Source organism: Callithrix jacchus, chromosome 17, assembly GCF_049354715.1.
Source record: "Callithrix jacchus isolate 240 chromosome 17, calJac240_pri, whole genome shotgun sequence".
NCBI lineage: Eukaryota > Metazoa > Chordata > Mammalia > Primates > Cebidae > Callithrix > Callithrix jacchus.
This window is the reverse complement of record NC_133518.1, coordinates 34,101,438-34,126,882: the sequence shown is the minus strand read 5'-3', so window position 1 is coordinate 34,126,882 and position 25,445 is coordinate 34,101,438. Positions and strand designations below refer to the sequence as shown.

Here is a 25,445-nt window from a genome sequence, read left to right as displayed (position 1 = left end):
CTGTTCCTTTCTTTTTTCCTTGTCCATCTTTTAATTTGGTTAATATGAAAATGGTACAGTAATTCATAGTAGCTTTCTTTGCCACTTTCATTAGAGCAGGTAATACTACCTTTCTCTTGAAATACTTGTATTTGTGAAATTGGCAGCTCAATCAAAAATGTTGAATACTAAATTTAATTGAACCTTTTGTAATTTGCCATTTAAATAAATTTCTCTAGACTCTTTGTTTAAAAGCATTGAGTGTAAATACCGAGTTTTGTTTCCAAAAATATGTGCTATTAAGATGAAACAAGAAAAAGAATGATTACTGAGTGATTACTATGCTTTCTTCTCTCAGGGAAAGCATTCTCTCCTGATGGGTGTGTAGTATTAGAAAGGAGAATGTGCAGCTGAAGGATTAAAGCAGAACCTGTTCTACTGAAATTTATTCAGGATGTAATTAATTTCATCTTAGAGATTTCCAAAGGCTTTCTTTGCCCCCCTCTGCTGAACTACTTGTGAATAGTGGTATAAAAGTGCGGTGTGTCATAGTTAGTGTAACAAAATCACATCTTTTGGCTTCAAGGGCTTAAATTCCCAATTTATTTTCTGATGGGCTGCATGAAGATTTTCAGTTGAAACAATAAAGATAAAATACTAATGTACAGTACTGAGCTGCTTGCTTATTGTCTTAAGTTTCTCTTTTTTTTTCTCTTCTTTCCACAGATTGGAGCTTATTTTAGCAGCATATTAGCTGAGAAACTGAAGCTTAACACTTTCCAGGACACAGGAAAGAAGAAACCACAAGTTAATGCTAAAGACAATTATTGGCTGGTTACTGCTCGATCCCAGAGTGCAATTCATAGTTGGTTTTCTGACTTAGCAGGAAATAAACCACTTTCTGTTTTGGCAAAAAAGGTATCAAATATTTCTTACATTGTTTTAGTTGTGGTCTTATAATCAGCTGTTTGTGATAATATATATATTATATTCAAGTATTTATTTCTTCTTCCCAATTAGTTCTGAGACTGCAAGCCTAATGGCAGGTTTGCAGTACTAGGTGGATGCTATGCCATGCTGTTTTCCTCTTTATTTTTATTGCATGTGATGCCTAGGACATCTATAAACCCCTAAACATTCCACATACCAAGCTGTTTTATATGGATTTTAGGTAGACAAGATTTTAAAATGAAGACCAGGCAATAAGACTTCATTAAAAAAAAAATTACATTTCCAGTTTTCTTTGGCCAAGATGTCCAGAATTTGTTAAAGAGATTCTTGCTTTGAGGTTATTTTCTTGTCTTTAAAATCACCCATCCAAATGCTTCAAGCTGTCTCCTTCCTACCAAGAGAGAGAAAGATTGTGATTCTGTGTGCTTGTTCTTTGAAAAATTTTTAGAACAAAATGGGCAGGTTTATTCATAGCTTCTAGCTTTTTTTATAGGGGAGGGGATGTGGGAGGTTCTTTTAAAATCTTTGCCTTTGGTCATTTTCCTCAAGTGGGAAATAATACACAGATTGAACAGTCCTGTGGCCGAAATAATGTATCTCTTGAAATTTATGAAACTTTGCTCATAGTCTTGATCTCTCATTTCTTGCACAACTTTGAAATAATCCCAGGGGTCTTTTCTTATCTCTCTTAAGGACCTTTACTGTTAGGAGAGCCTGTCTTCTGTTCCTAGCATTAAGTTTTCATTACCAGCTTGGTATAGGCCCAGTTTATTGGGGAGCTCTTTTGTATTTTTGCCTGTTTTCTAAAGTGACTCTTTGAAAATAGTGTCTGTAGCTTCCATTGGCTTTATTTTGCCTTAATGTCATAATGCTGTATTGCTTTGCTTAGATTTCAGTGGTTAAAGGCAACTGAAATCTTGAAAGAGTTTAACAGTCAGCATAACCACCTCTTACCATTCAGTTAGTGCCACTGTCTCAACCCAGGCTGAACCACATAAGACTTCTTTTCCAGTGGTGAACATTTACTTTGTGGTCCCACTGTGGCCTATGTATCTTAAGGCCATATGAGTCATAGGACATACTTCACTATGTGATGGCTTTTGACTAACAGTTCATAGTTTCCCTGTTGCCAGCCTGACATCTTTCCATTTAGGTTTTCTTTTTTCATAAGTTTTTAGAGTGCATATTTTGGATTTGCTACCCTTGAGGAGTTGTTGCCCTTGCCCTAAGGGAGTAGTGGTTTCTCATCTTGCAGGAAGAAGATGAATCATGGTGCAGTGTATTAGCCTTTGTTCTTCTTTCTTCATTAGGAACGGCCTCTGGCCAAGTCAGGTGTTCATCAGGTAAGCCCTGATGTTAATTCTTTGCAAACATGAAGATGTTTTCTTTATCAAATGATTAAATATACCTTGCAGTAGTCATTTCTTGGGCATTTCAAGAATCCTTCCCCTTCCCTCTTCAGCATACTGTCTTTTTGAGATGGTGAAATCGCTTTTAGAATTGGGTAAGCAATGCATTCTCAGCATGTTCTTCATATTAGAGAGTTCAAGTACTTCTTTAATTGTTGGTGTTCATCTGTGCAATGGCTTTAGGCAGAAAATCTGGGTTTACCTGCTAAGATCCTGAGTCATCTTTGAAATCTTACCTTGAGTTCATAATGGTTTCCTGTATGGATCCTGTTTCAAGACCTGGTTTTCTGTTACTATAAAGCTTCACAGCACAGCAAGGCTTTATCCACAGAGAGGCTTGTAAAGGACTTTTTTTTTTTTTTGAGATGGAGTTTTGGTAAAGGACCTTTAAACTCAATCACAATTGTAGATTTATTTGGAAAAAGAGACTTCTGGCATCTAGGGATATTCTTCTAGGTCTTGAGCAGTTCAGTTCATTAACTCTCACCTGCTCCTTTCAGGTGACTTTGATTACTGTGGTCTATGGCATTTTCTTTTGCCTTTACCCTTGCTTAGCAAACAGAGGATGCAGTAATAATGTACATTGAAGGAGAAAGGTGATAGGACACCCTTCTGTGGATTGAAAGCCAGCACATGCTAGGTGTCTTAATTTTCTTTCTGTACTTAGATGCACCTGTAGCTTGATTTAGAGCTAGATAGCTGCCCTGTGATTTCCAAGTTTTAGCTATCATTTAAAATTAGATGGATTCTTTACTGAAAAACATGTAATGCAAGAGGATTCTTTACTGAAAAACATGTAATGCAAGAAGGTGAGGAAGTCAATACTTTAGTCAGTATAAACATATTTTTCTGAGTTGGCCCAACTGTAGATTTGACAAAATTATTAATATGTGTCTGGTTGGTATGCTTTCTTAATTGAGTAACTTCTTTTACATATATTCTTCTGAATTCCAAAGCCTTGATTTGCGTAAACCAGTTCTCATAGTCTTCTGCCAGTATGGACAGTGAACTAGAGGTTTGCATTGTGCTGCTAACATAAGATCTGTGCTGAGTTTGGTTTGCTGTCTCATCTTAACATTTCGCAAGTTCACATGTTTTTTTCCCCCTGCCAATTCTAGTTCAAAGGAAATCCTTTAGGCATCTATGAAAGATTCTAGTAGTAGCGACTCTTTCGGAGATGTTAACTTGTACTTGCTTATGTTTCAGGCCTTGACCTATATAACCTTTTGGCATGTCTGCATAACAGACAACCTCACCTTGACAGTGAAAATTTAACTCACTGACACCACACTGTACATTCTAGTGAAAAGCAGCAGCTTAGGTCTTGAGCTGAATATTGAACTCTGTGCTGCTTTTCTTGTCCCTGACTTAAATGATAGCCAGTAAACCAAGAGCCTTGTGCTCCATGAGAGATGTGCCTTGTAAGCCTAATTTTCAGAAAATGTGCCTGTCAAATTGTATCTTTTTTTTTTGTCTATAAGAGTTACAATTTAGTATCTTGTCTGCAGAGAGGAAGCCTTTTAGCTTTGGCCTATGTGACTTTTATCTCCCTTTTAGTTGTATTGGGTGCAGTGCAATTGCCTCTGTCATGGGGTCTGTGTTCTGAAGTCAGCACCCAAGGCAGGAACTGTACATGATCTAAAGTCTTTTCAGTTGCCCATGAAATATGTATATGGATACACTCCCTCTTTTTTTTTTGAGACCTGTTCTTTCTGTATTGCCCAGAGTGGAGTGCAGTGGTGTGATCTTGGCTCACTGCAACCTCCACCTCCCAGGCTCAAGTGATTCTCCCTCCTCAGTCAGCACATCTTGCTGATTTTTATATTTTTAGCAGACATAAGGTTTTGCCATGCTTCCTAGGCTGGTCTCAAACTCCTAGGCTCAAGTGATCCACCTGCCTCTGCCCCCTAAAGTGTTGGTATATGAGCCACCGTACAGGACCCAAATATACTGCATCTTAAGGTGCAACCCAGGCAGCTTTTCTTTCAGCATTGAAAAGCTTCGTGTTTCTTTGGCAAGAACAAGTGAAATAGTTATCTTGTTTTTAAGGGCCACACACTAAAAGAATTATCTCTTAAAAAGAATTATTCTAGGATCGCAATTTTTTTTTTCTTTTTTTGAGACGGAGTCTTTACTCTGTCGCCCAGGCTAGAGTACAGTGGAGCTATCTCGGCTCACTGCAACCTCTGCCTCCCAGGTTCAAGCAATTCTCCTGCCTCAGCCTCCTGAGTTGCTGGGATTACAGGCACTTGCCACCATGCCTAGCTAATCATTGTATTTTTAGTAGAGACGCAGTTTCATTGTGTTGGTCAGGTTGGTCTTGAACTGCTGACCTTGTGATCCACCCACCCTGGCTTCCCAAAGTGCTGGGATTACAGGCATGAGCCACAGCACCCAGCCTTTAGGATCACATGTTGTATCAAGTGCATGAATAGTCAAATTTGTGACATATCAGTGCTAGATATCTACTGTATGATGAGGATTTGGTTAAGAGAAAAATGCCATGCTATATGAATCAGTTAGCTGGTGTGAAGCCTTAATTTTCGAGAAAATCAAGTAGGAGAGACCAGGGCTCTTGGTATTTATAGCAGCAATGTTCAGGATCCTCTAAGAAATGATCACATTCATGGCCTGAAAGCACTTTGGTTGGCATGGAGAAATCCTTAGAACTGACAACAAATAATCATTATAATTTTGATTCATGTAATTGTTTTGCTTTATCCTTATAACTACACTCTGAGGTAGACAGGGTCGATGTTATTAACACAGTTCGTAAATAAGGATCCCGGGAATGATGAGCTTAGCCAAACAGGCTTCATTCAGGAGTGGAGTACAGAGGGGGTCATAGCTGGCGTGGGGCAAGTCCTCGCCCCTCAGTCTCATTGCTTTCATCCTGCTGCATCATGGCTAATATAGTCTTTGTTCACTGTTTTTCTTCCTTTATATTCATAAACTTGAATAGATGATATAGATGAATGGACTATTCTTAGGATATTTATGAGGGATACTAGAAGAATGAATTAACTCTTTCAAACCATTCATTGGTACATTGGGACACTAATTTGCTAAATAGTACCTTTGTGGTCTGGAAGACATAATTAACTGCCTCAAGTGCCTAATTTCAACCAGTAAATTAATTACCTAGCTATTTCTGGCTCAGTGTTTATTAGGCAGATTCACTGATCCATCATTGTAGCCTCTCTTTTAAATTTTGGACTAACGTCACTTTTAGAAGCTTTCTGGAAATTGTTACTCTTATGAAATGTTAATCAAAAAAGGTCCTGGATAAAATACAGAGTAGGGACAATTTTCACTTGATCTGTCCCTTCCAATTTGAGTTAAATTCTTTGAAGGACTGTCATGAAATTATTTTTCCTTGCTCTGTTAATAAGATGAGTAGCTCTCAGCATCTAAGAATTTGAAAATAATTTATTTTTAAAATAAGAAAGCACAACTAATAAAACTTTTATATTGTAGTAAACCTAGTTTTGATTGTGTTTTCTTAATGAAAATTGGCTTAAAATATTTCTTAAAAGAACAAAAACAAAAACAAAACTGCATTCACTATTTGAAAATCCATCAAGGATATACTTTCTTAGAATCAGCAGGTAACTTACAGCCTCTTTCTTTTGCTTCCCCTTTAGGTTTATCTAGTGATGAACACAGTATGTGATTATTGTAAATATACAATGTTATTTCTTTTTAGGTTCCTATCCTTAGCAAAAAAGAGGATGTGTTTGCATATTTAGCTAAATATTCTGTGCCAATGGTTCGAGCAACGTGGCTGATCAAGATGACTTGTGCCTACTATTCTGCTATATCTGAAGCTAAAATTAAGAAACGTCAGCCTGCTGATCCAAATTTGGGTAAGTGAGAGAGTACAATACACCTTACATTTCATTATTGATTTTGCAAGTAATTGTTGCCTGCAACCTCTGGACGCAGCCCAGCATGGTGAGTGTTGAGGTCTGTGGTGAGACTGAGTTACTTGGGTATGGATAGGGCAGCTATTCCTTGTTTACTCAGTTTCAGAATTCCGATTCCATTAGCAAGGGCTGCTGATGTTATTGCCAAAATATATCCTGAATCTGAACACATTTTATCATGACGGCTATTGAAATGCTAGTTCAAGCCACTGACATCTCTTGACTGGATAGAGTTGCAGCCTTTTAGCAGATTTCTCTGCTGTTACTTTTGCTCCTTATGTTCTATTCTCTGCGTAACTACCATATTAATCTCCAAGGCTAAATGATATCATATTGTGTTTCTGTTTATAAATTTACATTAATTTCTTATTGCACATCTAGAGTCTTTACTGTGGCCAATGAGGTCATCTCTGATTTGCCCCCACTTCCTGTGATGTTCCAGCCACATTGCCTTCCTCCTGTCCCCCTAATATGCTGAGCTGAGCTTTTTTGCTTTTCAGGGCTTCTGTGTTTCTTGCTCGTTGTACTTGGTTGGTCTTCTCTAGGATGTTTGCATGCTTCTGTCTCTTCACCCAAGCTTTGGCTTAAATGTCATTTCTGCAGGAGGCTTTCTCTGGTCACTTACCTAAATTATATTCCCTTTCTTTCTCTCCTCTCCCTCTACTTCTGGTTATGTCCTTACATGTTATTATTTTATTCAATGTACATCTCAATATCTGAAATTATGTTTTAAATATTTCTGTCTGTCACTATGTGCCCCAACTCACATGCACTAAAATATAAGGTCCGTAAAGGCAGGAATGTCAGTCTTATTCTCACCAAGTTTCCGTGTCCAGAATTATGCTGACCATGGTCATTGTTTTCAGTCAGAGCCCTCCCTTTTTTGGTTTCTAGACTGTGACTTCTTGAGATGGTGCTAAAACCTGCTTTGTAGGAGATAGGCTAAACCAGAAATGTATGTAAAGAATTATATATAAAAGTGACCATTTAGAGATTAGGTTTATAAATATTCTTCATGAAATGAAAACAGCTTATGGTTTTATAAGGGAGAGTCCAATCACAAATCTCTGAGGAGGAGAGACATAGTACAGATGTCTTTAGATGCCAGGTGGTGCCCTTGATAAATGAGTTGGGGTATAAAGTGGTGGGGAGTGGTAGGGGCGCCCTCATGGTGAGTGGAGCTCACTCAAAAGCATGAACACTTAAAATTAAAAACAAAAACATGGTCTGAATTCTGTGGCTGCCATCTTTGAGTCTGGCATCATCTTACCCATGGTAAAACAAATAAGCAAAACAGAACCGTGCTTTAAAAAAGAAATGCCTAGGGAAAAATCCTGGACTGTAGTAATCTACAGGCTAACAGTGATTGCTTCTGAGTGTTATTTTCACGGTGATCTTCTGTTATCTTTATATTTTTCTGCATTTATTTTCCCCATCAGCATTTTATTTTATTTGAGGGAATACAGAAGTACCTCTTTTTATTACTAAAATAATACATTTTCATGACAAAATTTTCAAATGGTGCTGAAGTAGATCCAACATGATTTTCAAGTTTCTCTTCTCCCTCCTCCTCTGTGTTATCCTTTTTGAAGTTTCATTCATTCAGCCTTCACACACACACACATTTCTTCATGTATCTACATTTGTGTGTGTTGTGTGTGTGTGCGTGTGTGTCTATACACACACACACATACATCTCCATACTGGATTAACTTATTAATTATTAGAGGTGGGCATCTCTGTCACCCATGCTAGAGTGCAGTGGCGTGATCGTAACTCACTACTTCCTCAAACTTCTGGGCTCAAGTGATCTTCTTGTTTCAGCCTCTCAAGTAGCTGGGACTATATGAATGTGTCACCATGCCTGGCTCTTTCTTTAATATTTTGTAGAGATAGGGTCTCACTGTGTTGCCCAGGCTTGTCTTGAATTCCTGGGCTCAAGTGATCCTCTCACCTGCACCACCCAGAGTGCTGGGATTACAGGGTGAGCCACTGTGCCCAGCCAGTCTCCACTGGACTGGACCTGGATTTCCAGTTGCTTACTAGCTGCCTTCACTTTGATGACATCTCAGTGTCCGAATTGGCATCTAGAACATAATGTATATCAAATCAAGGTCTTGATTTCTCACCATCCCTTACCTTTTTCCTTCCTGACACTTCTTAGTAAATGTTACATGTAGTTATTGGGTGGGTAAGGGTAAGAGCCAAATTGTCAATCCTGGTATTTATCTTTCTCTCAAAACCCTGTATTCACTCCGTCAATAATCCTGTCAGCCTTACTTTCAGAATAAAACTACAAACCACCACCCCCTTTGCCTGTCTATTGCAAGGGTTTTAGCCAATCTTCTTTTTTTTTTTTTTCTTCTAATGTCAGCTTTCCACTTTGTAGGCAGAAGGATACTGTTAAGGCAGAAATTATGCCACCCGTATGCCCAGAATTCTCGCATGGCCCCTTGTCCCACTCACGTTGTGTAACTCAGCAACGCCAGCAGCCTGCCTGCGTATTCTGACCTCAGGGCCTTGCTGACCAGTGGGTGCGGCTCTTCCTCCACCTGTGGGTGTACATGGGACTGCTCTCTTGCTTGACTGTGGTATCTGCTCAGATGCGCTTCCTAAGAGAAGCCTTCTCCAACCACTGCAGCCAAAATATCTCCCTGTTACTGTCTTCTTATTCTGCTTTATTTTTCTCATTGTTCTTAATACCACCTGATGTTACATTTTATCAAGTACAACACAGGCGCCATGAAGAACTTTGGTAGATTTGTTCAGTGCTAAGTCTCTGAAGGCAGTACTTGGCATACAGAAGGTGGTCAGTAATTTTTAAAATAAGTAAATGAATAATTAGGCCTGAAACATTTATGTTTTGTGTGTATGTGATGTGATTACCTATTTCTGCATCTGTGTATGTATGTATTTAAAAAAAAAATCCCAATTTATAATCCTTGAAACTTTCATTATCACCAGCTATAGGGGAGAGACTACTCCGTTTCTTATGTTCTCTTCACAGATGTTTTTTTGGTAATGTGTTCTCGTCAGAGTTTTTCTTGATGTTCCGTTTAATCTGATTTTGACTGCTACAAAAATGCAAAAAGGAATTGCAGAAATGATTTTTACAACTGAAACTTCAAACAATTTTAGGACAAATAAGAGGTCAAGGCAGGCATGGTGACTTATGTCTATAATCTTACCACCTTGGGAGGTCAGGGCAGGAAGTTGGCTTGAGCCCAGGAGTTTAAGACCAGTCTAGGCAACATAGTGAGACTCTCTCTCCAACCCTTCACACCAAAAAAATTAGTAAGGTGTGGTGGTGCACACTTGTATTCCCAGCTACTCAGGAGGTTGAGGTGAGAGGATAGCTTGAGTCCAGGAAGTTGATGCTGCAGCGAGCTGGGATTGAGCAACTGCACTTCCACGTGGGCAACAGAGTAAGACCCTGTCCCTCAAACAAACAAAAAACAGTTTGATAGCCCTTGATAATTGGAAAGGTTATATCATTTCTGGGAAAGCCCAGATGTGAATGTATCGCCAGGAGCACATGCTGTCCTCTACTAGATGGATGGAAGTATAGCTGAAGTTCCCACTTAAGAACGGTATGGACTTGTTGGATCCATTAGTTTTACCATTAATTTCCTTATCACTGTGGCTGCTTAGACTTTTGGAGGGTTATTTTTCTCCCCACGAAAAAGTTAAACTTTTATTACTTGCTTATCCATAATGGGTGATTACTAGGTTTACACACTAGCTGTGTTTTTTCTTCCTCTGTAAGCCAAATAACACACGATTCTGTTTTTGGATCTGGTTAATGTACAGTATATTGCAGTTCATGGGTTTTTGTGATTATTAATGTATATTTAAAATTCTGAATATTAAAACCATGAAGATTAAGTGCTTATAATAATATTTCTTATGTTAGAATATCCAGGCTTTGACCTAAGACATGCCAAAGGCTAAAAAGAAAAATATTTGAAAAAGTATAAATTTTAGGAGTTCACCCCTATGTTCCTAGGTCTAGAATCTCAGAAGGATTTGCTTTTGACTTTACTTTTATCAGTGCTGCCACCAAGAGACTAGGTGATCTAATGCCAAGTCTTTAGCCTCTCCAGACATCAGTCTTTTCAATGTTGATTCAATCCAGGGTCCGTGTTGCCTTTGTCATGTCTTTTTAGTTGTCTTTATTGTAGAAAATTTTTTTAGCCATTCTTTTTTTTTGACCTTGATATTTTAAAGGAGACAGACAAGTTATTTTGTAGACTGTCCATTGATTTTCCTTTCTCCAGTTTCTCATTATTAGATTTAGGTTACACATCTCTGATTGAAGTGTCCTGGAGGTGATTGATGCTGTGAATGTATTAGTGTATCATATCCCAATACTGGTGGTGATAACTTTGATCATTTGGGTAAGGTGGTATCTACCAGATTTTTATCCTGCAAAGTTACTATTCTACCCTTTGTAATTAGTAATTTACCTTTGTAAATATACAGTTTTTCTCTCTATATTCTTACATGTATTTTAATTGAAAATGGCAGGAGTCTATTTATACTATATGAAAAGAGCATGTTTTTCAAATACCTAATCTTGTTTTACTATCACTTTGTTACACCTGATACCTCTGACATTCTCCTTTGTCTTTAGCAGCTTTTTCAACTTCTTAAAGCAAATTATACAGTAGATTTGAAAGCATTTGGCTGTGTAGACATAGCCATAATGTAGCAAGTTTCACACTCCTAGCAAGGGATACAGCCAAGTGAGTACACACATATATATGTGTTGAATTGGATTAAATCGCATACACTTCAGAAGATTAACTTCTAGTAATAGATTCTCCGTTCTGGCGTTGATAGCAAAAAAGAATCATTCAGCATGTTTGGGGCAAGATTTACTATCAAGTGTCACCCTTTTCTGGCGTTTTGTTGTCTTGATGATTGTTCTTAGGATTTGTAAAGTGTTTTTAGTAGAAATGACTTTTATTCCTTTGTAATAGAAACATATGTTTTGTTTTCAGTTCCTACTTTGAGCACTGGAACAGAGCTATAAAGCACTGCTGTTTGATTTTATTGAAGGGAGTTTTTCCCAAAGTTAAGTGGGCTCACAGCAACAAGGAAGCAACACAGAGATCCTCACTGTTATTATGCAGAGTTACAGATCTCAAATGTAGATCAAATGGGTTGCTGCCCTGGGGAGTCTGCAGTCAGTAAAGAGGTACCCAATATAGTGTTTACACAAAAGTGAGAGGACTGAGAAGCGCCTTGGGTTTATGAGTGAGGTCTCGTGTAATGAAATATTTGACTTGGACAAATCTGGACATCAGGACAGAGATTTTAAATAGAGAGGAATTAGGGAAGCCTGAAAGAAGAGTTTGTAATTCTTAGTCCTTGTGAGACCAGGAGGAAAAAAAAAAAGATTTAGGTCAACATGATGTTTAGAAAATGCCATGAAATAGGTGATACTGACCCTTGAGGGAGAGTACACCAGAAATAATGCATGTTTGGTTTCAGATATTTTTAGAATTAAATTAAGTTTCATTGTTAAGAGAACAAGAATGTTCAGCTGCCTTAAATATTTTGAGCTCACCAGAGAAAATTATTTAAAACAGGCTAGCTAATACTTAAAAATGAAAAGTAAAACTCACGTTGAGTTATATAATTAAAGTCTTTGAGCAGATTAGGAAATAGGACTTTGTAGTAAGTAACAGAACTTTGTACATTTATTTTTAGGAATTTTCCCCATGAGGAGTCTTATTGTTGCTGAATCAACTAATAATAACTACAGCATGTACTGCTGTTACTGCCATCACTGTTAACAGTTAGCATTTCTTGAGCACTTACGGAATCCTGGTACTGTGATAAGCGGGGATACGGTGCTTATTGAATTTCTAGGTTGAATCAGCTCCTGATGTGTGCTGGGAAATGGTCTAGGTTGTTTGGAGAAGCTTTTCAGCCTTGGGAATGTCCCATCCCTTTGCTGGTATGTGTGTGTGTCTTGTTTGAAAATGGTCAGTCCTCACCAGGTCTGTTGGCTGTCTGCCAGGGTTCCTGTGGTGTGCAGGATCCAGTGATTCCCCTTTCATTAGTAAATGTTTGCTAGGTTCTATGTGTATTTTGTTCATTTTATGACTTACTACTCAGATGGCCTCTGAAAGAGATACTTTATTCTCCTTTCATGGATGAGCATGGTGATGTGCAGGTAGTACACAGAGCCCCGTCAGTGTGAGTTTCTAAACTTGGCCCCAGAGCCTGTGCTAGACACTGCTGGCTAGTGAGGACAAGAGTGGAGCAATGTAGTCACTGCCCTCTAGGTATTTGCAGTGTGCATGGGGACATGCAGCCAAACAATCAAACATAAGAGAAGGAGGAAAGAGTTCATAGGGACAGGAAGAAGATACAGAGGGAATCTCAAGGAATAAGCCACTGAGGGAATTTGGGACATCCAAGGAAATTCACAGAGGAAGTGACTTAGGTGTATACTTTTGCAAGAAGAGGCATTTCCCAGGAGGACAGAGCTGAAGAGTGGGCTGTTGTTCAGGGAAGGGCATTTGTGGCAGAAGGATGGTGTCTCCAGAGAAATAGGTTATCAAATTGTTCAACTTGTTGCACCTTCAGGATTTAACTTCAGCTTGAGCATAGGTTATCAGGTGGGGAGGTGATGAAAGGCTGTGTGAAGGTTTGCTTGCCAGAGTGGGATATGTGAGTTCCCTCTGGTGCATGATGAAAAGCCATGGAAGGGTTTATTATTACTATTATTGTTACAACTCTTTCCCTCAATTTCTTGTCTTTAAAACATAGGGATAATTGACAGTACTTTTTTTTTTCCAGAAGGTGTCTCACTCTGTCGCTCCAGGCTGGAGTGCAATGGCGTGATCTCAGTTCATGGCAACCTCCGCCTGTCAGGTTCAAGAGATTCTTCTGCCTCAGCCTCCTGAGTAGCTGGGATTACAGGCATCATGCCCACCTAATTTTTGTATTTTTGTAGAGATGGGGTTTACCATGTTGGCTAGGCTGGTCTCGAACTCCTGACCTCAGATGATCTGCCCTCCTCAGCCTCCCACAGTGTTGAGGTTACAGGTGTGAGCCACTGTACCTGGACTGATATTACTTTTTAAGAATGAAATGAGTCAATACCTTTAAAGTGTTTATAACAGCGACTGGCACACAGTAAATGTAGACCATTGATAATATGCTACTGCTTAGAGCTGCTCTTACCAGCCAGTATTGATTATCATGTGTAATGTATTGGGAACTTTGCAGGCATTATCTGTAACCTTGAATGTAGGTATTATTATGTGTATGAGGGACCTGACTCTCAGAGAAGTTAAGTAACTTGCTGGCTTAGATGGAGCTGCAGCCATGCCCAGGCCTCTGCCACTAGAGTGCCTGCTCCTCACTCCTGGCTGTGAGGTGATAGCTGCTGGTGGCCTGTGTGTATTGTGGGTCTGGGCATCTGGAGGCAACAAGCATCACTAGGGGGACAAATGCTGACAGGAAGCAGGCTGCAGGACTGTTGGCTCTGAGCAGAATCTGAGGAGTAAGAACTCTTGTTCTCATGGGTGCTGTGGGGAACAGGAGGAGCAAAGCAAAGTCCAGGGTGCCATGGAAACTGGAGAAGGAAATAAGAAACTGCTTGCAAGATGAGCAGCCTTAATTCTGCCTAGGAATTTTTGGGTATTCAATATGGTGAAAAGTGACAAGACATATCATGCGCATGAGGTCTTTTTTGGGGGAACAGATAGATTCAAAGAAGCTTAAAATGCTTCGTGGTTAAACTGCCTGGGGCACTGCTCTATTTACCCCTAGTCATTTCCTCTGTGCCACCTGAGGTTTTGTGGGGTTTTTCAGTCAGATGAGAGACATTTCTTGGTTGACTCTACTCTTGTAACCACTATCCTTATCACTCCCAAAATACAAAGAATAAACAGCTACCCTTCTTCCACAGTGGGTAATTAATTTGTGACATATTCACTGAGCCATTTGGACTGCAAAAATAAGTCCTGCTAAACTCATAATTGACAGTCTGGTTTCTTATCTAAGCCTACCAGCTTACTTGCAGTTTGGGTCTGTGAAGACATTGCATATTAACTTTTTTGATTCCGGGGACAAGCTTTTAGTTTTGTCAAGATTCCCTCCACATTTTCACAGTGTTCCTTCAATCTCATTTGTCATAAAGGTATTATCTGCCTTGTTTATGCTGAAAGTAATCCTGAAGATTGGACAGAAGTGCTTGTATAAGCTTAATTTCACACTTTGCTTAGGCATGAAAAATAGGTTGTAACCAGTGAGGTAACTCTGGCTATCTGGTAAAAACCATTCTCCAATAGAAGGAATGGGACTATTGGAGGTGAGACTTTGGTACCCACAGCTATTCCATTCCTCAATAATCTTTTATCTAAAAGTTTTAACATCTGTTGATGAACTGAGCCTGGAATAGTTATATCTTTGGGAATGGCAAGATGTTGGCATTCTTCTGTAAATGAGGGCTTTCTCTCATGTGATAAATTACAGTGCTTTCTAAAAAAGGAATAATAAATGCCAAACTATTTTCCTTTGATTTCAATTTTTGGAGTAGAAATTGTAGTTGCACCTCCACAGTGGTGAAAAACATTTCTCTATTTTTTTTTATTTAAAAAGTTTATTTTTGGCCATTGTTATGGGCTCATGGATTTTTATTTAATCTGTGTTTTACAACCAAGTACACTCATGTTAAATTTTGCCAAAATTATCCCCAAATTGGTCAGAGACCCTTCCAGGTCTTTTGTATGCTTTTGACATGACACCATTTGTCAAGGGACATTTCCTTGCTTTCTGGCACAGAAAGATATCCCAGGCTCTTTTAATTTTCCTGCCTCAGATCTGCAAAGAGCCTTTGTCTAAGGAACTCTGCTTCTTTCTAGTGGGGAATGGTATTTAGAAAGCAAGATCTGGGTGCTAAAGGTACTCATTGCTACTGGGATGTTGTGTCTAGGCCCCATCAGTTGATAGATGGATGGAGACTCACATATTTGCATGTGTGTGCATATATGCAGGAGTTTTCTTCCTATTTCCAGTTTATGTTTAGCATGTCCCATTTAACAGGAAATAATTTTTATTGCTTCAATTTTGTTTATTTCACTTCTATTACATGAACAAGTAAATGATTTATAGTGACATGAACATGGTTACTTGTCTACTTTATCCTGCTACAAACATACTGGCTTGAGAATTATAATCTGATACATTGAAAGTAATGTGAAAGTTAATTTTTTTAAATTTGAAACTGATTCTCTCTGCAGTAAGGTACACTGTTTCAGTTTGTTTTCCATTTTAGGGTTTGATTTTTCTCTTATGAACTAATTTTATGTTTTGAATATGTAACACCTTGACATATTCAAGAGTAAAAACTATATAAAGATATGCAGAAGTTATCTCCATCTTTTCACACAATTCTCTTTACCCCATCTTCAGATATAACCATTTCTTACTAGTTTTTAATCTTCCAGTTTTTATTTTTACAAAAATATGCAAATACTTATATCTTCTTATTTCTTCTTTCTGCTTACATGGAAGTTAGCATACTGTATATACTATTGGATGTCTTTGCCTTATTTTTACTTAATGATATGCTAGCGATTGCTTGACATTCCCTGTTTCTTTTTGTGGCCTCTTAGTCCTTCATTGTGTGGCTGTACCACAATTTGGCCAGTCCCTTGTTTTTATTTCAAAAATGTTTAAAAATATTTAGATTTACAGAGAAATTGAGAAGATGGTACAGGGCTCCCATGTGTACTTCTCACCCCTGCGCACAGTTTCTCCCATTATTAACATTTGCATTAATATGATATATTTATTATAATTAATGAGCTAATATTGATTATTATAAAAGTCAGTGCATATTCAGATTTCCTTAGTTTTAACCTAATGGCTCTTTTCCATTTCAGGATCCTATTAATGTATTACATTACATTTAGTTGTCATATCTCCCCTAGGCATATCTTGACAGTGACATTTTCTCAGTTTCAATGATTTTGGCAGTTTTGAGGAGTACTAGTCAGGTATGTTGTAGGGTGATCTTCTGTTGGAATTTGTCTCATGTTTTTCTTATGGTTAGACTGGGGTTACAGAAGTCAAGTACCCTTCTGATAGTGTTACATCAAGGGTACATGCTATCACCCTAACTTACAACTGTTGATGTTAACCTCAATCACCTGGCTGAAGTAGCACTTCCAGGTTTTACAGTGTAAAGTTATTTCCCTCCCATCCCTTTCCACACTGTAGTCTTTGGAAGGAAGTCAATATGCAGAGTCCGCACTTAAGATGTGGGGAGTTAACCATCCTCCTCCTTGAGGGCAGAGTATCTACTTAAAGTACTGGAAATTCTTCTGCATGGGAGATTTATCTCTTATCTATCTACCTACCTGCCTACTATCTATTCATTAAGTCATTAATGCATATATTTAAGCATTTCTATCAGTATTGATTCATAGATGTTTACTTTATGTTTTGGATTATCATACTCTATTTTGTTCCATCTTTGCCCATTGAGAGCTCTTCCAGCTGTGTCCTGTGTCCATTTGACATAACCATCTTAGTTTGCTTCGTTTCTGTTTTTCTAAGTACTTCCTTATTTTCTGGCACTAGAAGATGCATTCTAGGTTTTTTAGAAGACTCTTTGTTTTTAGAAGATGCATTCATTGTGTTTATTTTCTGCCCCAATCCTATAATCAGCTATTTCTCCAAGGAGCCCTGGTTCTCTTTAAAGGAGAGTGGTATTAGAAACCAAAAGCTGAGCGCAAAGTGTGCTTATTGCTACTTGGGGTGTCATTGCTTCTAGGCCCTCTCAGTTGACAGATTAAGGAGATGGATGTGTATGGACTAACCCATGTATGTACATATATTTATAAATATTTCTGTATGAGATTGTGTCTCTTGAGCTAAACATGAATTCGTATTGATGTCTGTTAAATGGATTTTTCCATTTGGTTAGAATCTGCCAAGTTTTCCTTCATAGTATAAACATGGACTAGACTTATTCAGGTTATGAGAGGAGACTATTGGTGGGACAGGCAGAGGGGAAATACATAAGTAAGATCTTGATGGGAGGTAAAAGAGAGCTGAATGTTCATCATCTTGCATAGTAGGAAGCCAGTAGGTAATGCTTATTAATCAGGAAGTAGGACTATAATTATGTTATTTAGAGATAGAGGCAAATAAAAGAAACACAACTGATGAAAGAGTTGAAAATAATTGCTTTTGGAGAATAACTGAGAAGTTTATGGACATCAGCTGCTGTGTTCACAATAAATCACTTAGAACCACTGGACTCTTTAAGACATGTGCAAGAGGATCTTTCATATAAACAAAAGTTAGCTAAGCCTAATCACAGTCCCAAATTATTACTGCCATTTTTTTGTTGTCATTGGTACTTTCCCTGGAAGATATCTTGCTGTAAGAATGTTTTACGAAAAAGATTTCGAGGAAGTTCAAGGAATGCCAGCTTACCCAGTAGCATTACAATTTTAGTTGGATAAATTACAAGAGCTTACTTTTCTCTAAGCTGACTACTTGCTTCTTGGGACCTTAACTAAAATGAAGTAGATGTTCTTTGTAAACATTGGACGACTTTTAATATTTTCCCAGGTATGTAGCTTTTCAGTTAATTGAATATGCAGATTTTCACTATTTACAAACCCTTTATTAAGGAGGTAAAACATAAAATTTACCATCATAACCAATTATAAGTGTATGGTATAGCAGTATTAACTAAAAATGCACATTGTTTTAAAACTGATTTGTAGAACTTTTTCCTCTTGCAAAACTGAAACTGCCCATTGAACAGCTCCCCTTTCCTCCCCTCCACCAGCCTCTGGCTACCACCATCATACTTTGCTTATTTACAGAAACTTTAAAAAGTTCTAATCAAGTTTAATATGCTACACAGTAACTCTGTTTGCCCAATTGTTGCCCTGTGGAAACATTTCAGCTTTTCCAAAGTAAAAATGTTAGACCTTGTTAGAATACTGGTCCCATGTTAGAATACTGGTGTGTGGTGGTGATCAGGTTGTGTATTTATGTTTAGTTAATTTTTTTGTAAAAATCAAAGAAAATGTCTGCCCATGATAGTTTTGGATTTTTTTTGAGAGGGGGGATGGGGTCGCTCTGTCACTCAGGATAGAGTGCAATGGCCCGGTCTTGGCTCACTGCAACCTCTGCCTCTCAGGTTCAAATGATTTTCCTGCCTAAGCCTCCTGAGTAGTTGGGACTTCAGGCGTATGCCATCATACTCAGCTAAATTTTTATTTTTAGTAGAGATGTGGTTTCACTGCGTTGACCAGGCTGGTCTTGAACTCCTGACCTTGGGATCCACCTGCGTCGACCTCCCAACGTGTTGGGATTACAGGCGTGAGCCACTGTGCCTGGCCAGTTTTGAATTTCTTAGAGAAACACATTGAAAAAAATTACTATATTTCACTTGAATAAGGAGTGATTTAGTTTCAAAAAGGTTTATCAGGAGTTCGTGCATTGGGGTAGATGCTGTGAAGATTTTTAACCAAATGGGGGCTGTGCTCTCTGTCTTTAAGTGGATACCATTTTTTTTTGTGGTTGCAAGATGCACACCTAAAATGGAGTATAATACATAATCATATAGAAAATAATGGGTAGACTGAAAAAATTAGGGAAAGTTTTCTATAGTAGTAAAATATGAGCTATGCCTTGAAGAAATCTAGCCATTAAGTAAAAATTGGAATTTTTTGCCAGGCACGGTGGCTCATGCCTGTAATCCTAGCACTTTGGGAGGTTGAGGTGAGTGGATCATGAGGTCAGGAGTTTGAGAGCAGCCTGACCAACATGGTGAGATGCCATCTCTACTAAAAATACAAAAATTAGCTGGGTGTGGCGATGCACACTTGTGATTTCAGTTACTCAGGAGGATGAGGCAGGACAATTGCTTGAACTGGGGATGTGGAGGTTGCAGTGACCCCAGACACACCACTGCACTCCAGCCTGGGCGACAGAGCAAGACTGGATCAAAAAAAAAAAAAAAAAAAAAAAAAGATTTGGGATTTTTCCTTTTTTTTTTTTTTTTTTTGCATCTTAAGAAGCAGTTCTTGTTTCTTCAGTTATCTTCCATCTTCCTCTTTGTCAACTTATGAGCAAATGAGTTAAGCTTCTAGTTATGTATAGTGTATTTGCTGCACTCTCTGTTAAGAATTCATTGCTACTCAACAGTTTTTTTCTAGTTAATCCTAATAAATGTTCATTACCACTTAAATTCGTTATCCTCTATGATAAATTGTTAATAAGAACCTTGATTTAATTGGTAATATCATCGTTCTCTACCTTTTGTATGGCTCTTGGTATATATGTGCATGTCTAATACTTGGAAGATAGTATACTGAAAAAATAAGCTTGTTCGAAGTTTTGGCAGTTTACATTCTGGTTTCATAGCTTCTCATTTGGGCCAGTTTTCTTGAAAATTCTCTGAGGTAGCTGAGTGTCTCCATTTTACAAATTAGGAGAGAAAGTTCATGGCAAGTGGAAGAATAGGGAATTCTATCTTAGACTTCTCTTTCCCGGTCCATTTAGATTCAGAATTTGCATGCTGTTCATATCAAATGAGGATCTGTGTGAGGCTGAATGGGAGAGTGGTGTTTGCTAAGGTATGAAGAATGCTTCCAGAAGCTCAGTGTTTGGTGTGTTTTAATTCGTTGGGCATCTTGCAGATCTGTTGCTTAAAGCATAAACAAGAGAATTTTAAGAAAAGATAGCTTCTTGTGTGAGCTACAATTTATAATAGGTAAGATTACAAAATGTAGCACAAAATGCAAAATATTCAAAAAGGGATAGTGAAGTCTCCTTTCTACCACAGTCTTCAGACCCCCTACCTCCATTCCAGACCCCTCTTTACATAGTTTAGAGGCAATAATTCTTACCAGTTCCATGCATATCCTCTGAGATATATTGTATGTATTTTGTCTTTTTTTTTTTGAGACGGAGTTTTCCTCTTGTTACCCAGGCTGGAGTGCAATGGCGTGATCTCAGCTCACTGCAACCTCCGCCTCCTGGATTCAGGCAATTCTCCTGCCTCAGCCTCCTGAGTAGCTGGGACTACAGGCACGCGCCACCATGCCCAGCTAATTTTTTGTATTTTTAGTAGAGATGGGGTTTCACCATGTTGACCAGGATGGTCTCTATCTCTGGACCTCGTGATCCACGCGCCTCGGCCTCCCAAAGTGCTGGGATTATAGGCATGAGCCGCCGCACCCAGCCTTTTGTCTATTTTTTTTTTTTTTTTTTTTTTTTTTTGGAGGAAGGAAGGGATGAAGGAAGGAAGGAAGGAAGGGAGGAAGCGGGGAGGGAGGGAGGGAGGGAAGGGAAGGAAGGAAGGAAATCAAGCAATGAGAGAGACATTGCCGACCTGGGTCTAGAGGTTTACAAGTTGATATCTTTTTTTTTGAGAGAAGGAAAGAAAAAAAAATAAGTAAAGGAGAGGAAGAAAGAGGAAGAGAAAGAGGGAGAGTAAATGGAAATATTGCTTTATTTTGAAAAAAATTGGGTATTAATAATGGCCAATCAATGTTTCATTTAAGCTTATGGGTAGGTGTGATGTGGTATTGACAACAATGTATATTTTGTGTATTTGAAGTGGAGAGCTCTATGAATATTTATTAAGTTTACTTGTTTCGGATCTGAGTTCGAGTCCTTGATATCCTTATTAATTTTCTGTCTCATTGAATCTAAGTCTCGTATCTGGGTGTTAGGATCGTTAGCTCTTGTTGCCAGTCAACATCAAATGGCAGCAACCCTAAATTTAAATTGACTAAATCCCCCAATCAAAAGACACAGCCAAAACCCAATGGCATTTTACATCCAGACCTGTTTCACATGCAAGGATACACAAAGACTCAAAACAAAGGGATGGAGAAAGATTTACCAACCAAATGGAGAGCAAAAATAAATAATAAATAAATAAAAAGCAGGAGTTGCAATTCTCGTATCGGATAAAATAGCCTTTTGTCTATTTTTAATAGTCCTTTAAAAAATTGGTGCTTTTTCCATACTGTACATACAATGGCCTTGGTTTTTAAATGGCTCTAAGCTAACCTTTTAATGACTTACTTATAAAAGTGAGGTTCTTTCTTTTTGCAGTTTGCACTCGAATGTTAATTCCATGATAAATAGAAAGCTTTTTTTTTTTTTTAAATTAAAAAAAGAGGTACATTAGGTTTCAAAGTCATTTTCAAAATGTGTATAAACATCCAAGTGAAATCCCTGGAATAACATGACTCTAAAGCCTGATTCAAATTCGTTGTTTTGTAGTCAAGGAATTCATAGAGTATGCTGTTACTCTATGAGTGACAGTTAGGGGTCAATAAATTATACTAGGAATGTCTTTGTGAGTCTGATACAGCTAAAGCAAATAGCTTTTATTAAATGAACATATCATGCATCATTCTTTAGTCTCCAGAAAAATCACAAAGGAGTGAGTTCCAGAGCAGGGAATGAGAGGGATGACAGAGTGGGTCTGGCAGGTCTGTGTACTGTGTAAGCATTTTTGTTGTGTTTTAGAATTTTTTGCTCTAGGGTTATTTTACATGGTCATCTGGCAGTATGATGTCTGTCGTATTTGTGTTTGTGTTCTAATGAAAGACTCCTAGCTGTCTAAAGCTTGTTCAGAAATAGAAACTTTATGGTAATTGCATTTAGGACCTAAATAGTAAGCACAATGCTACTTTGACTATTGAAACGTCATTCTAACCACAGCTGATCATGGGGTTAAATTCCAGTGCAAAGTGAAAACAGAAAACAGTCATCTTCAGATGACTGGAAGCTTCCTCCCACTGTCTCTGTAGCAGAAGCTGGGAGAGGAGTGAGGGTCGTGAAATACCTGATGTAATAATTTAAATAACTCCTGTGTCTCCAGTGTGGGGCTAGCAGCAAGGGTCTTTCACCAATGCTGGCCCTCCATTTTTCCTTTTCTTCCTTTCACCTGGATCTTCAGAAGGGTGGGTGCCTTCCCTTTCTTCCCCATGTCTCTCTCCTCTTCCCCCTTCTAGAGCATTGCCCCTGAAGGCCTGGTCAGAGGAGTGCACAGAGGTGTGTTCTCTACAGGGAAGCAAAGTGGTGTTCTGTTGCTAAAAGACAAGCCTGTCATCTTCCTACAGTCTTCCTGTCCCAGGGCAGTAAAACTCATGGCTTGGTGTCACATGTAGAAGGTTGTGGGGACATGGCCTAAGTGGTTTATTAAGTGCATCAATTTAATATTTGTAAAAATGCTCTCCCCATTATTCCCAGTGATAGGAATGACTCACCACAGCCAAGGCTGTTGCTCACTCAGGTATATATAGAAATCTGAAAAGATTAGAGAAGTTTTACCATATGATAATTATAACATTAATTTCAGGCAGCTATCTCATGCCCTGGAGAAGTAGCTGAGCCTATTGGTGGCAGATGTTCAGTGTGTCCCTCTGTTAGAAGGAAGCCCCGAACGCTGTAGCTGTGGAGGAAGCTGGTGGTGTAACTGATGTGTCGAATAGGAAATTCTTGTTCCAGGGGCTAAAATTGGATTCTGTGGTTGCCACACGCCTTAGCTTGAGATGTGTGTACAGGGTTGATAGGGAAAAAGGACGACTGGGGAAAAATTCCCTAAATGCAACAGTTAGCATGTTTGTGTTAAAATGGAAATGAGAATTGGCGACCTGTCAGCGAAGGGAGAATCCAAGAAAGGTGTCCAGTGTTCTCCCCAGCTATCAGATACTGCCCAGCAACCTCACAGGAAGAAGGATGCAGTCGGGAGTTTCTGCAAAACCTTGCGGTGTTTTCTGACTTGGTCTCTTTTCCTCTGAAATCTTTAAGCATTGACTCCCTGACACACAGCTGGGCAGGTATTTATATGTTGCTTTGTAATGGCCTTATCTTTGCTGGGGCACTGTTTCCCCTTCCTCAGCTGTTCCTCACTCCTTAGGTGGAGGGCCCTTTGCTCACTGTAGTTGGTCACATCTTCACCTCTGCCTTCAGGCTTCCTTCCCTACCCTCTCCACCTGTCCCTGGAACATCCAGAGGAACAGTCCTGTCAGTCACCCTCAGCGACCTGCTCACCCCCGCCCCCCCCACCACATACCTGCATTATGCAGACCTACCTGCAGCAGTTGTCCTTACCGGTCTTCCTCCAGTCTTGGTTGGAGAAATGCTGCTTTCACCTAAGGTTACTTCCTCCTTTTTTGTAGCCTCCTCTCTACCCAGCCTGTAAATCATGTAAGTTTGGTTCCTCTTGGGCACTTGCTCTGTGCCAGTCACTGCTTTAGCATATTGCATCTCATTTTAATCCTCAAAATAATTATATATAGGCTAAGAACACTTATTAGTCCTGTTTCACAGGCAAGTAATTGAAGCCCCCAGGGATGACTTGCTCTAAAACTCCAAAGCTGGTAAGTGATTGGAGCCAGGGCAGGAACCTGTGCCTTTCACCACCCGTAAGCTAGATAATGCATGTCAGGGGCTTAGAAGAGGGCCAGTGCCCAATGAGTGCCCACTGATACTGTCACTCTGCACAGTAAAGATCTGTCTGCAGGATTTTGTCTGTTAGGTACTTCTGTGATCATGAACACATTCTTTAAGGCATCACATTCCACATATGTGGTAGCAGTCACTACATTTGTGTCTTACCTCTGACCCTTCTTCTGAGTGTCAGACCTGCATATTCACCTTCTCCTCAACATATTTTCCCATGAATTTGTCCAGCATTTTAGATCCAGTGTGTTCAAAACAAAACTGAAAACTGGGAAACCTGAATAAGGTTGGTGAGTTGCTTCAATGTCAGTATACTGGTTGCGATATTGTACTATAGTTTTGAAAGAAGTTAACATTTGGCGAAACTAGGTAAAGCGTGCATGGGATCTCTATTTCTTACACTTGCATGTGAATCTACAATTATCTCAAAATATGAAGTTGCATTAAAACAATTTCATGAAATAACAAACTGACCCAGCCCTGTCACCCCTCCCCAGCTGTTCTCTAATTCCACATAATCTTCGATGGCACCAGGACCATCCATTTGGAAATGTGTTCGCTGCCCTGCCCTTTCTCTTTCCTTCATCTCCACATTGGGGTGTTTCCTCTTCTGCCTCGCAAAGGTGTCTCACCTGCCTCTTTCCCTGCTGCAGGCATATCCCCACTGGAGTGGCAGCCTTGTTTTAAGGGTTTCCCCTACAACTTCCTGAGAAGTAGTGTTAATTTACATATCTGATCTTGTCGTTGCTGTGTTTAAAATCTTTCAGTTACCTGTTTGTGATAAGACCAAACTCCATAGCCTGTCACTGCCTGGGTCAGAGTCGTCTGGGCTGCTGATTAAAAATGCAGATTTCTGGACCCCACTCCAAACCTCTGGAGTTGAAATCCTGGAGTTGGAAATTAACCTGTGCGTTTAACCAGCGCCCTCTGGTGAACATTTTGTGCACTAGCGTTTGAGGAACTCTGGCCTCTGGGGACTTTCCCTCTGCCTTCCTGAGGTCTGCCTTGCCTGAAATGTCATATGCTGCCGTTTCTGTCAGTGGAACTCTTTTGTAGCTTCTCCAAGATGTGGATGAACCGCCTCCTTGCTTCCTCTCCTGTGTTCCAGGGTACACTGGAGCCCTTTGTTGCTGTTTACTTCTGTTTCATGTGCGCCTCAGATAGGATCACTTTCTTCTCTTTGTAGCCTCATATTCCATGGTGGGCATTTCGTGTTTGCTGCTGCATATCGATGGGTTTTATTTTATTTGATCTTGAGCTGCCTTCTTGATCCGTAAGTAATAGTACTTTGCACAGTATCATTGCATGATAAATAAAACCAGAGCGAAATGGCCAGTTTAAAATAACAGTAAAATGAGTCATCCAGACAAAAACAGATACTTGGTATTTGTCGTCTGTGTTCTACAGGTAATTCTTTTAGAGGAAAACTTTTTAAAAGCAAAAATGTGTTTCAGTAATGTACCACACTGTGTCATTTCCACTGTGTACCAACAGCGAATCCCCACCCCTCCTCCTTTTCTCTCTTTTCCTGCTCTCCAGCCAGAGAACCTGACTTAACTAACTGATCATTCAGCAGAGCCCAGCAATCTGGGCAGTGGTCTGACTCTGCTGGTCTCATGGCACTGAGTCAGCAGTTTTCATTTGTGCTATTCTTTATCCAGGCGGCCAATCAGTGCTCTGACCACTTTTCATTCCCCAAGTG

The 25,445-nt window shown here is 39.2% G+C and overlaps 1 protein-coding gene across 8 annotated transcripts in view; it reads left to right on the top strand.

The window, feature by feature from the left end:
- Positions 1-25,445, top strand: part of MED12L (mediator complex subunit 12L) — a 365,084-nt gene that overhangs the window by 38,835 nt on the left and 300,804 nt on the right. For all 8 annotated transcript variants that reach the window (XM_054247017.2, XM_078354011.1, XM_054247016.2 and 5 more), the window contains exons 3-4: positions 706-897; positions 6,046-6,205. In XM_054247017.2, the coding sequence (XP_054102992.1) occupies positions 706-897; positions 6,046-6,205 (352 nt within the window). The remainder of the gene's footprint in view (positions 1-705; positions 898-6,045; positions 6,206-25,445) is intronic.